General features: G+C 41.8%; 1 protein-coding gene across 1 annotated transcript in view; it reads left to right on the top strand.

Moving 5' to 3' along the window:
• LOC133341831 (chloride intracellular channel protein 5-like) overlaps positions 1 to 10,829 on the top strand; it is a 39,433-nt gene extending 28,604 nt beyond the window's left edge. Inside the window, 4 exon segments of the mRNA XM_061550603.1 lie at positions 1,659 to 1,774; positions 1,979 to 2,004; positions 2,006 to 2,146; positions 5,457 to 10,829. Coding sequence (XP_061406587.1) covers positions 1,659 to 1,774; positions 1,979 to 2,004; positions 2,006 to 2,146; positions 5,457 to 5,615 — 442 coding nt within the window. The 3' untranslated portion in view covers positions 5,616 to 10,829.
• The last annotated feature ends 2,222 nt before the right edge of the window (positions 10,830 to 13,051 follow it).

Below are 13,051 nucleotides of genomic sequence, written 5' to 3'. Positions count from 1 at the left end.
GCAATGGATGGATTCATGATTGTCATTTACATTATCTACATTTTACCTTTAAGGCAATACTTTGATAGCCATGGGTTTTAAAAGCCGGGGACAGTATCCTCTGCATTATCCTTTATAATGCCCCCCCTACCCACCCAGTCTAGCAGATGATGCAGCAGTCCACACAATAGGCATTAGATGGACCAGCTTTTGACGATGTCACAAAGCCATGCACAATGGCTTCGTGACAACAAAGGACAAATAAGAGGAAATGTAACGATTCATGTTCCACAGATGTGCATTAGAGGCCGCGCTCCGTCAGACCAAATGCTGCACGTGCTTGCTCCAAATTGGTCACTTAGCTGATTGCGTACTTGTCATCACACATATTATTTGCTACATTCTAAATGGGAATGTTTTCAGCAGATGCAAGATGTAGTTATAACAGATATATTTCTGAATACCGCAGCAGTAATGTGGCATTTGTACGTGATTAATATATTATGATTGGCAATTACATGAAGCACTGTATACTCATTTAGCAAAACTACTGCCATGGCAAAACCAAACAAAACGACAGTGTTTTTGTGATGCCATTAGTTTTAACAATGAATGTAGAATTCTATATCATACAACTTTTTGTTTTACTTATCAGCACGACAACAGCAACAAAAAACATCAAAAACAAACAGCTTCTAGTTTAGAGGAGAGCATCTATGAAAAAAAGAATAAACCGGGCAAACGTGTTGGCGGCGTACGATACTTCGCGGTTGTAATGCCCCGTGGAGATGACACAGATAATCCGTCTTGACTCAAAGCTCCGTAGAGTGAAAATGAAATTGTTCACAAGGTCCTGAATCAGCCGCTCAGTGTCCTCGTCGGGATTACTGCCTCGAAGGGTTAAAATGCTGCCCTTGGCATCTTGTAATTGAAAATGCAACACTGTACACCATATGAAATGTGCTCATCCATTAATCACATCTCGCGAAAGCTTTTGATTATTTATTAAACAAGCCGCCAAATGGCGCATTTGTGCGTCATTTTTATGGCACGCAAGGGACACAAATGGCTGGAAAAACGCATTACACGTGGCATCAAACATTTATAAAAGGGACTTACAATATGGTAGCAATTCCCATGGTGCAATGTGTATTCCTTGCATGATATAAAGTAGTTGTGTTGTTTTAGCACAAGACCCAAGGGTATTTTTAAAAAAATATTGTGTTGCATTTGTTTTTTTTCAAATGGCTAAATTATTCAAAGGTAAGATATATTCGTAATGAAAACCAGGGGTGTAATGGTTCCCTACTCGGCAGTTCAATGCAATGTTCAGATTAAGGTGCAACAACTCCATGCGAGAACAGACACTTTTTTGCATCTCTTTTTTACCATCATATTTTTATTGTTTCTCGTTGGTCTCATTTTTACAATTTAGTTATCTCCATTTGCCTAAATGTAAGAGATTCGCATATCATCCACGTGTAATATCATACATTGAAAAATGCCGATTACTCAAGTGTGATTCGATGCGGTATATTGTGAGCCTTGAGAATTGATATTAATCATTACATCAAAGGATCTTCATGCCTCGAATGAAAGCCTTTATTAGGCCACGGAATTCGAATGTCTTGCTTTTTGCATTCACACCAATCTAATGCAATGCGTCGTTCACTCTACAGGTACCCAAGCCTGGGCGTCAAATATCAGTCGTCCTACAAGGCAGGGGCTGATGTGTTCTCCAGGTTCTCGGCATACATCAAAAACTCCAGCGCCACGGACAACGGCTCTGACAACTGTGAGTGCCCAGGGCTCAGTTTCACTTCTTAAACATTAATGGAGTTTATTTTTTATTCTTATATAACAGTCGACACTTGTCTTACTCACTCGAGACAACAGAATGTGTTTTTTGTTGTTGTTGGCGCATTCATCGCTGAATTATTGATACCGCACGACAACATAACACGAATGTCCCCCCGATACGGAAACGCTTTCTGCGCAGACCTGATGAAGAACCTCCTGAAGGCGAATGAAGCGGCTCGACGATTACTTGAAGGAGCCGCTGCCGTACGAGGAAAACAGCAGCGACGTGACCGAGCGAAAGTTCCTGGACGGGAACCAGCTGACGCTCGCCGACTGTGACCTCCTGCCCAAACTCCACATTGTCAAGGTGAGCCGCCCGGGCGATGTTCGCTTTGCTAACGAAACCAGCGACGGAAATGTTCACCGATAATTATTATATATATTTATTTGAGCCGACGTTGACTATTGAGTGGATGATAAGCATCAAGAATGACGGCTATTGTACAGCGTGGTCCAGATGTCTTGTGATCCCCCCTATTTAATTCTCTAAAACTTCATATTTTTGCATGCATACCAATGGGTGTGTCATGCAATGGAAGCAATTTAAAATAAGTAATATTTTAAAATACTTTTTTAAAACACGCTTTAATGAAATGTACCGTACGAGTAATGGCAGAACTCCATGACTCCAGGAAGGGGCCCCGAAAGTTTGACATAGCGTAAGGGACCGTAGTGATTTACAGCCAATGTCAGTTGAGCGTGGACAATTAGACCCAAGCCGAAACATAACATATAAAAAATAATGTTTTAAAATATATGTTTTTTTTTATTTTTTATGATAGAATATAGTATTGTCATCAGTATGACATAAGTTTACCAAGATTACAGTCGATACCACATTGGGAAGTGGGTAAAAATTGAGTTACAAGATTTGAGGATACGACAACAACAACAACAGACAGAGTGAATGAATAAAAAACGTGTAATAAATAAAAATGTTAGGAGACAATTAATTGCGTGTCACAAGACATCTGGACCACCCTTTGTAGATGGTTGCCCACCATAGGCCAAAGCCTTACTTTGCTGTGATGAGACAAACAATTACGAGGCTGAATGAAGGTGCAGACGAAGATCATTTATCAACTATATGAGAAACTCCGGTGCAATGAGGAAGATCAAATGTTTTTTTTAATTTGTAAATGAATATCAAATAGATGTACTAAGTTCATTGATTTGACAACCTGCTCGATGTGGTTGGGAGAGGGAAAATTTCGTGGCTCCCACACCAACCTTTAAATAACTGAAGGTGAACTACATTCTTGACGGCTTTAGTCGACTAGATAAATAGAATGACTAAATAACGTCTACCTGACAAGTCAAGTAGACGAAGGCTATGTTTTATTTTTTTAATTATTTTATTACTTCCCTTCTACGTGACTTTACCGAAAGAACCAAGAAGATGAAACAGATGCTGTCTTCATCTTCTTGGTTCTTTCGGTAAAATCACGTGGAAGGGAAATAATAAAATAATAAAAATAAAACATAATAAAATACAGATGCTGACTAAAGTCACACCGGAGCCAGGGACCTCTGATTGAGTCAGGTAAAACTCAACCCATAGTCATTTGTGGAGGTAGCTTGGCATCTCGGATGTCAGAGCACTGAGCCGGAACTGCTGAGATCCTGAGTTTGTATCCAGGTAACCACCTGTGAATAAAACAGGGTTCTCAATTGTAATGCGTTGCTGGTCTCATTCCCATCACCAATGAATTTGGCTAGACTCCAGCTCTGAGCTCTTTCCCAACACAATGCATGGCCTAGCACAGCACCACCGAGTTTGTAACAGTGAGAACTCAAGAAAAGCTAAATGAATACCACACACTAATATACAAAATAATTTTCACGATTGATTTACACGTCTTGTATATCTAGACAACCGTGATTGACTGGCTAAACGTCAATTAGAATGACGTTCGAGAACTGATAGGAAGCTGAAAGTTTTGCATAAGTACAATTGAGTGCTTATAAATAGAAACATCCAAACTCCACATTGTTTGGATTGTCCCTGCCAACAATTATGGCCAGGAGGATGGTTAATTCAGAGCACAGGTTCAGCATTGAGTTAGACATTGCTTTAGGTCGCGTGCTAAACACTTTCAAATGTGTAGTGGGTTCCACGGAGGCACACACTTGAACTTGGAGGCAACATGTTTATTCTCACACCCCAACAGGGTGACTACATAAACGTACACTCGTTAACTAGACCACAACAGGGTAGCTACATAACCGGGGACCGAGGATCGAAAAGACGTAGCATCGATGGGTTCCATTCCAACAGACAGCCCCGATTGCTCTTAGGACCTCCCTTTTATGCCCCTGAGCATGGCCTGGCTCCGCCCTCGGCCACGCCGCCTTCTAGATCCTACTAGAAGGTTCTGGGCGAAACATCACGTGTCCCTCTCGCCACCTTTTGGCCCCCCTCATTATCCTGTCCTGGTCACGTGCCCTCTCGGGCTCACCTAGACTGTCACGTCCTCAAATGCCCTCTCTGACTGTCACCAGAACCATGCCCCCTAGGGCCCCCTTCCATGCCATACGTCCTCTGGTGCCAGAGAGAGGCTCTAACACGCACAGTTGCACTCTTCTCTCAGTAGCTGGCGCTAAACGCCGTAGTGACCCAATATATGTCACTACAAATGTACAATCCTATTATTACTGAAGCAACTAATTTGTCTCCCGTGGAGTGTGATGTGAACTGAGATAGAATGCAGGAGAATATCCCATTACAGATTACTATTGAATAATATTCGTGGTTTCCTATTTTAGAAAATGGGAGGGCCTTCGGATGCAATTCATAAAATGTTTTGTGGTAACATTGAAAATAATATATAAGTATACAAGGTTCTGGTTATATTTGGTTTAGAGAATCTACATTTCATGGATTCCCTGACTTCACCACTCACCCAGACCTATCAATAATGCACTCAGTAATTCACACCAATATTTGGTGACCAGTCCTAAGTGCTTTTGCTAAACGCAATAAACTGTATTATAGCAGCTTCTGAAATATACTAGAATATATTCCCAAATGCAGTCGATATGTAAAAAACCTGTAAAATTTTACTTAACGTGATGTAAGAATATAAAACAATGTATAACCGAACAGAAATGGTTGCTTGACTATATTATGAATGAAGCCTTGGTGTCATGGTTAGCACACTGAACAGGTAATCTAGAGGTCACCGGTTAAGTCTCCTGGCGCAGCAGTTGAAACGATGAGCGAGTTTCTTAAAACTCGCACCTCTGTCCACCCAGCAGTATAAACGTCACGTGTGATGGGGTAAAATGTGGGTGCTCCCACCTCCTCCGGCATAAAAGAGGACAAATATTCTCGAGAGGAGGGGGTAGCTCTCCAGAGCTCCCTCGAGTGGAGGCCCTTCCACCAGGAGTGGCGTTAGCAAGTAATTGCAGGGCTGCACCTTTACGATCAAGATAACCAGAATGACAAGACTCCCATTTTCTTGAACAGTTAATCTTTTCTTTCAGCAACAAACCAAAAAACTGCCAGAAGGCACCAAGTCTCATGCAACCGTTCAGTTAACGACTGGGCAAGTGCAACGAGCGGGTATTGTCCAATTTCCTTCACACCCAACAATTCCGCACGCCTCTCTTCACAGGTGGTGTGCAAGCGCTACAGAGGCTTTGACTTTCCGGAGCAGCTGACGGGCATCTGGCGCTACCTGAAGAACGCGTACGCCCAGGACGAGTTCATGCGCACCTGCCCGGCGGACCGCGAGATCGAGCTCGCTTACGCCGAGGTGTGCCGCAGGAAGTGAGGCCAGGGCCCTGTCCAGAGGCTAAACCCCAACACCGCCCCCCCTCCCCCTCCTCTGCCGCACAGCCACCAAAGCACTTGGGATTGACACCAGTCCTGGTATTCCCAGCATCGTCCTCTATTTTGAGGTGCACCGTCTTAGGGAAGTCTTCCCGGAATATGAAAAGTCCCAGCTTTTTTGTAAGTTGTGTAGGAATTATAATAACAATACTACTACTGCTACACCACCGAAGACAATGCATTTACACGTCGTATTGTAGTTCTCACATCGTCCGGTATTGTGAGACATTCTTTTGCTTCCCATAACATGCAAGTGGTGGCAACCGCGCCCAGCGCTAGTGTCCCATCTGGGACGAGTGCTTCTCGCAAGCCGTGGACAGTAAAGGCAAACTTGCACCCCTTTCTATGTCAGCGGCTCGGAGGGTTCAGCAGAGTTACTTTTGGTACCCCCCTCCTGCTAATGCCCGTTGCTGAAGATGATGGTCTGTATTTCGAATTAAAGCTTTCGTGACTGCAGGGATTCATCTTCTTGGTTCTTTCGGTAAAGTCACGTAGAATGGAAATAATAAAATAATAAAAATAAAACATAATAAAATAATTCTCATGACGTTTCGGCTGCTTGCGTTGTGGCCGAAACGTCGCTGAGAATTATTTTATTATTTTATTATTTCCATTCTACGTGACTTTACCGAAAGAACCAAGAAGATGATGGTCTGTGTTGTCTCTTGCTTAGCACCGGCTGTAGCTGTGGGAATCGAAGCAGACCTTAAAGATCGCAAACAGTATTTTCTGAAAAATGACTTTCAAACGTTCTCTTTTAATATAAGCTTTAACATGAATCACCTGTACATATGTTATACCTCCTACACATATAAATTATATAGATATATATCGTGCTTACAAGATGAGTTTTAATGCATCTTTTTACACAAGTACTTCAATGGTCATAAGGTGAATCTGAGGTTGTGTAATGTGGCATGCACAGGTTTATTCGGAATGACCGCATTATTAGTTCTAGCACTAATAAATAAATACATTTTAAATGTTCATGTGACATCATTGATTTTGTACATCTAATTATTTGGTTGTAATGTCGTAGTTGGCAAAAACCACTTTGTATCTATCTAGGTACGGCAAATTAATGTCCATACAGATTCCAGGTATGACCTTGCATTCTTTAGGGATGCACAGCAAATCCGATTAGGTAACAGTAATGAACTCATTCCAGGTTTAGAATGAAGATTCCTCTACCAGACAAAAGGCAAGACCTTCAATAACCCACACCGTACAATCGCCTTATCGGCTTCAACAATTTAAACGTACGTGTAATTTGCTTAATTACTTACTAAATGGAGGAACTTGCAAAAACTACGCCAACTTTCTTCTGAAGCTCTCTCGTGGCCAGCAAACCTCGACGTTGGCATTAAGCTCTTGAACATATTTCCACACGCAAAAGTAGAATAGAATGTACTTATTTATGAAAGTAAGTGAAACATGTGTGTTTGGGGCATCGCATGTTCCTGTCATATGTTACGAGTGATTTTATTGTACAGTTTAATATGAATTGTTTTTAAAAGCTTTATGGAAAAACACTCCACAAGTGATTCATCTTCTTGGTTCTTTCGGTAAAGTCACGTAGAAGGGAAGTAATAATTGTTTTATTATGTTTTATTTTTATTATTTTATTACTTCCCTTCTACGTGACTTTACCGAAAGAACCAAGAAGATGAACTCCACAAGTGCTAAAGACTGTTTAACATCATCTTATATAATGCCGTACCCTGGAGATGATATCTTCAACCAGTTATAGATGCCTCACATGCATGCAGATAGATATTTTCTAGCCCATTGATATTGATAATGGTTAAATTGGTAATTAATGGTAAAAAAAACAAATTCATATCACCACATGTATGACATCCTTATACTTATTTTTTTAGAAGTGCTCGCACACTCAAAACTTTGTATTACAATACTGCTCTTCACAACTATCTTCAAATAAGACTTGCAACAATGAAATATCAAGCTGTGATTCACAATTGGTTTTTGGGCCAAAGTGTGTCACACTCACGCGATCTGACCTACAAATCTATGATGAATCGAACATTAGTCGCAGAAGTCTGCGTCTTAAACGAAGCACGGCCGTTGATGGTAATGTTATTGAGTCCTCGTTTTTTTCTTGTTAAGTCTTGGATGTGCGTTTATTATATGCTTAACTAAAAGGTGTCTGTTTTGATGGCTCTTTTTTTATGTTACCTAGTTCGTTATCGAATGTCACAGCAAGACTACAATTGAATGTCTTCCTTTGTAGTACATTAGGGGTCGCAGTGGCACATTTGTACACCAAGCCATACATACATAAGTGGAGGCTCCAAAGTGGTGGTTAAAGAACTCCTCTTATCCGTGATCAGACGTGGTTGACGAAAGTTGCGGATCCTATTATCCGCGGAGTCATCTGCGAATTTACTTCATGAATTATATGAGTTTCCGTGGACCCTATAGTCCCGTGAATAATAGGAGTTGCGGACAATATAATCGTGGCTAATAGGAGTTCTGTAAATGTAATGGTCCTACTAAAGCAATTACAAGTTCAGTCCGTTATTCCTAAACACTTTAAAGAAAAAAAACCCATGTGCTCAGGAGCACATGCAGTAAATCGATGCGCTCATGAGAAACTATACCAACTCTACATGGTGATGAACATCGTCCGCATGCATACATTTTAGGGGAAAAAAAGCTAAACTTCTTGAAAATGCTTGCACTCCACACAACCTTTGTGTGTAAAGTGCAAGCAAAAGCTGCCATCGTGGAATCGACCAGTGGCTGCCAGCCTGTGGTCTGCGGACGACTGAAGATCTCCAAGTCCATGGGATGTGTTACCCGGAACCGTAGCCGATACGGTGTTTGGGAGTCATTTTGTTGTTGGTGCACGGTGGGTCCGCAAACACATGTTTTGAGGATTGACAGTGGTGGCGTTCGCATTTAGAAATGTTGGGAATGGACTAATCGCATCGATCCATGTAAATTGCTGCTTGTGTTTTTTTATTTCTGGAACACCGCGCGACCCTTTGTTTCTCAGCCAATATCGGGAAAGCGTGCGCATTGGAAGGCCTTATTCTCTTTCGGTCATATTCGTGAGATGTCGTTCAAGAATGTACAGGCACAAACCAAAATGAGAACGTTTGTCACGATCGGTGTGATTTCATTGTTAGAGACCAGTCAGGTGACGTTAAAGTTGTTCTCTTGAACTAACCGGCGACAATCTGAACTGCATTTCTGAACACATTCAATCAGCCTCGGACCAAATCCCGCAGCGCATGTGCCCAATCACATCTTATCTCAGAAGTATAAGCAGGTTTGAGCCTGGATAGTGCTTGGATGGGTGACCACCACACAATACAAAAATATGGTGTGGGCTGTTGTTAGCAGACGGCAGTACAGAAAAATCCATGGTATTGTGCAATCCTCACAACGTCTCTCCTCGCCTACTGCACCAAGCCGAGCTGACCGGCGTGGTGAAGTATGGTCAAACAACCCTAACGTTACATATGACATATGGGGACTATGTACACAGACAAAGAAATGTAGTCTTCAAAAAATGGCTCAGAAGTGGTTGTACATTATGGTGTCGGATCCGTTATACTTTTTTATTAAAACGTTTCACCTGGATGACCCCTTGAGATGGAATATCTCGTTTGCAAAGGTGCCCATGGTGTTAAATGACACATATATAGCAAACAAGTAAACACGTAATATATACCTTAAGCAGAGTACATCCACCCACCCCACACTGCCCCCGTATAAAAATTATATTTCATTGTCTATTTATTTATTTTTATATACCATTGACTTCACAAATGGGCTTTACACAAAATGCTTCTCAGCTGCCAATGGTATATCTCCCTCCAGGTGTTCCTTTACTCAAGGAAAGGTTGTTTTTTGTGCAAAGCCATTGGAACTGAAAGGTCCATTGATCACACTGAAGTCTATTGATCATTACGGTTTGTTATTAATGTTTTATTTAATGTTTCTATTCGCACTTTTAAAATTAAACGATAAGATGTTTTATTATTATTATTCATAAGAGAATGGCCGGTTTACCGTCCAGTTTACGTGAGCTCAGCAGTGATGTAACATCAACTCTAACAGTTGATTTATACTTTACAGTTAATGTCCATGCATATATTACAATACACAAAGTTGTTACGTCATCTGTCAGGCTTGTGCAAATTGGGACTCGTAAAAGCGTGCCACGGTTAATGCATGTAGTCTCTGAGAAAAAAAATATAGTTCATCATCCTTCACTACGCTCACGGACTGTCGCTTAGTTTTCAGACATTTCTTGCACGTTTACAGAAATAACCTGGTTTTACATCATGGTGGAAGAATGCTGCCCTGGTCTAATGGTTAGGAGCACACCGTGTGTACGTAGGTATGTTGAACTTCTTTCGCACCTGTCGAAAGCCAACCATGCTAATCGGATGTGCGCGGGGTTGGAGGGGTCAACTAACCACGCTGAACTTCCAACCCAAAGATCGCCGGTTCGATTTGCTCTCCCGGCGAGGCAGTTGTAATGACAGAGACATTTTCTTAGATCCCCCCCCCCCCCAGCCTCTGTCCACCACCCATCAGTATGAGTCGGCAGATGTTGTGTGGTAGGGTTAAGTGTGTGGGTGCTCACACCTCCTCCAGCGTAGAAGGGGAGGCCGCACATCGTGAAGTTCCCACTACTAGGGGGATGTCCTTTCCACCAGCAGTGACATGACCCAAGCCATTGCAGGGCTGCACCTTTATACAAAGCACGCGTGGTTCTGATTGGTCCTTTTCCCCACATGACCGAGGGGGGGAGGGTGGGAGGTTTGCATTTGGCATACAAACTGAACACAATAATTAATTTGAGGCAGTAGTTCTCTCGGAATGGTAATAGTCAGGTTGTGTTTGCGTGGTTGCATTGTTGTGTCCTTGTGTGCTAAATGTAAATATAGATTTTTCACGTACATATTCTTATTTTGTGGAAATTTTAATTGAGTGTGTATAATGTATACCAGGGCTGAAAGTAAGACCGCATTGTAATGCGATGACAACAGGAGAAAGAAAACTATGCTTTTTTTGAAGTTACGTAACGACGTTAAGAGTTCTACTAACATCACTGTAATTTCTTTGTAATGCTACTGGTTTATTTCACCATTTGCTCAATAAACATAATCAAAGCATTCGCTGACATTGCACATCCGTGGACTGTCTTCAATTTGGGAGCCGCCAGGTTGCATAATTTACGTGCGTAAAATGCGCACTCGGCATTTCACGTGGAAATAAAACATCGTTCTTGTCACGTTCCTCCGCCCTCTTCCCCCAACAAACCCTCCCCACCATCCTCAATAATAATGGGCGACCGCCTATTATTAATGTGACAGCTCCCATCTGTTCTGCTGCTCGTAAAAAAAAAACACACACACACAAACTGCATGGTGCGGCATGGCGAGCAGAAGCAGACTGCATGACCGAGACGTAATAAGCTCGTCGGGAGACGGAGAGAGGGGGCAAGGCAGTTCGTCAAGCCGCATGGTAAATCACTGAATTAGCTCGCTTTGAAGAGTGCTCCCATGTCATGTCACGTTATTTTATGTTCAACTAATCTATTAAACTATTTTTTTTATATGTTGCCGCGTAAGGCACACTGAGCTAATACACTGGAGCTGGTTGTCAAAAGTGACCCGGCCACAAAGGATAGCTCAACAAAGTGGCTTATCGCGTGGAAATTTATAGCTGCCAAATACTCCAGTTGTCTTAAGGGGCCACATTTTAGCCAACATACCAGTTGCAAAAACAAAGCTCAAATTTTTTTTTTCCGAAGCATAACAATGACACATTCCATCGAAGACGATGTTTTAAAAAAAGAAAAACACTCATCCAAATTTTTTAGGAAGTTCCAGACAAGCGTCTCAATGCCGTGACTAAAACCGCCCGAAGTATTTGTGATCGAAGGAAACGTGCCGCATTTATTGGAGGATAACTCAATTGTGACAATCCCAGCAATCCCACATTCCGCGTGTCAAAAGGGGTGTTAGCCCCCAGGAAGAGCCACACAACCAGAGGCGAGGCAAACTCTAAAATGCATCTCCCCGACACACTCATACGGCTGGTTCAATTCAGGTTCCTCGCATCCTCGGGTCATACAGACGATGCATTCCAAGCTTGATCAAACTGACCAGTAAATACTCTTTGGTTCTTTCGAAGAGTATGGATCCCTGCAGTCACGAAAACTTCAAATCTAGATTGACCAGTAAATTATAATGCGCCAATTGAATAAAAGCACATCTTGAATGGTTATTAAATGTGATATTCGACCACGTTGAAACGAAGTGGCTCAGACCTTCATTGATATCCGATAACCTGAGGCATATCTGTTACGTCAATAGGAGCAGAGGGGATTTCCAGATGTTGTCCAACTCGCTTGTGAAATGTAAAGCTATGCAATGTGACATTCAAAACCAGTAGTTGTGCAGACTTTAGCCATCTCAGACTCAACTCCCTAAAATATTTAGTTCGAAGATATTGAATGACCAAAAACAGGATTCATACCCTTTCTGGCATAAATGCAGGCGTTACGATGTTCCTCATTTGGCGGTCTTTGCTGTAGAACTGGTGAGACAAAGCCATAACATAGACTGCCTCAGCTTCAATGACAATGCATACATTCTATTGGTACCTCATTTGCCAGTAAAAAATATGATAATTGGTTTTTTACCCTTTTATCTGGCAACAAAACTGACACCTTTTTTTACGAGGAGTCATGTTTGCATAGACCACAATACCTGCAGTCATAACGCAAACAAAAACATAACTCTGATAATGTATGCACTGTCCTTGAAGTTGATTGGTCCACACCCAAGAGACAGCTTGAGATGCATTTTTTTTGCACAAGTATGTGTGGCAAATGGAAACTTGATGCCTCGCAATATGTGTCTATTTGGTGTTTGAACAACTTAACGCCTGCTTTTTTTGCGAGAAAGGGCGATACCTTTTTATCATTCATATATAGTACTGCGTTTTAATTTATGTAAAATTACACTGCTGTAGATAATCAAAGATGTTGGTATAATCCATAATGATCATGAACCCAATGGTAACTTACGGAGTAATACGCTTCCATGTTCGACATTATCACAGCGTAAACAAAATGAGCGCTGCCTTATAGGATAAAACATTAACTAGATCAGGGTCAGCTTTGTGATTAACGTGGGTTGCTTTCACACGGAGCAAAACAAAAATTCGCAATTCAATTGGCAAACAATGTTTCTGCTCCACTCGCAGGCTGGCTGGCTCGCGTGTTACGCAGTTTGTTATTCTGGTGATTTGCCATTCCTCACTAAAAGCGTGGGGGATTTTCATTATTACCCCCCACATAATAACAACAAGGCTCTATACTATGGGAAC

Source organism: Lethenteron reissneri, chromosome 12 (assembly GCF_015708825.2).
Source record: "Lethenteron reissneri isolate LAM-NWPU_2019-01 chromosome 12, ASM1570882v1, whole genome shotgun sequence".
In the NCBI taxonomy this organism is placed as follows: domain Eukaryota; kingdom Metazoa; phylum Chordata; class Hyperoartia; order Petromyzontiformes; family Petromyzontidae; genus Lethenteron; species Lethenteron reissneri.
Note: the sequence above shows the minus strand (reverse complement) of the source record. Positions and strands in the feature narration are given on the sequence as shown.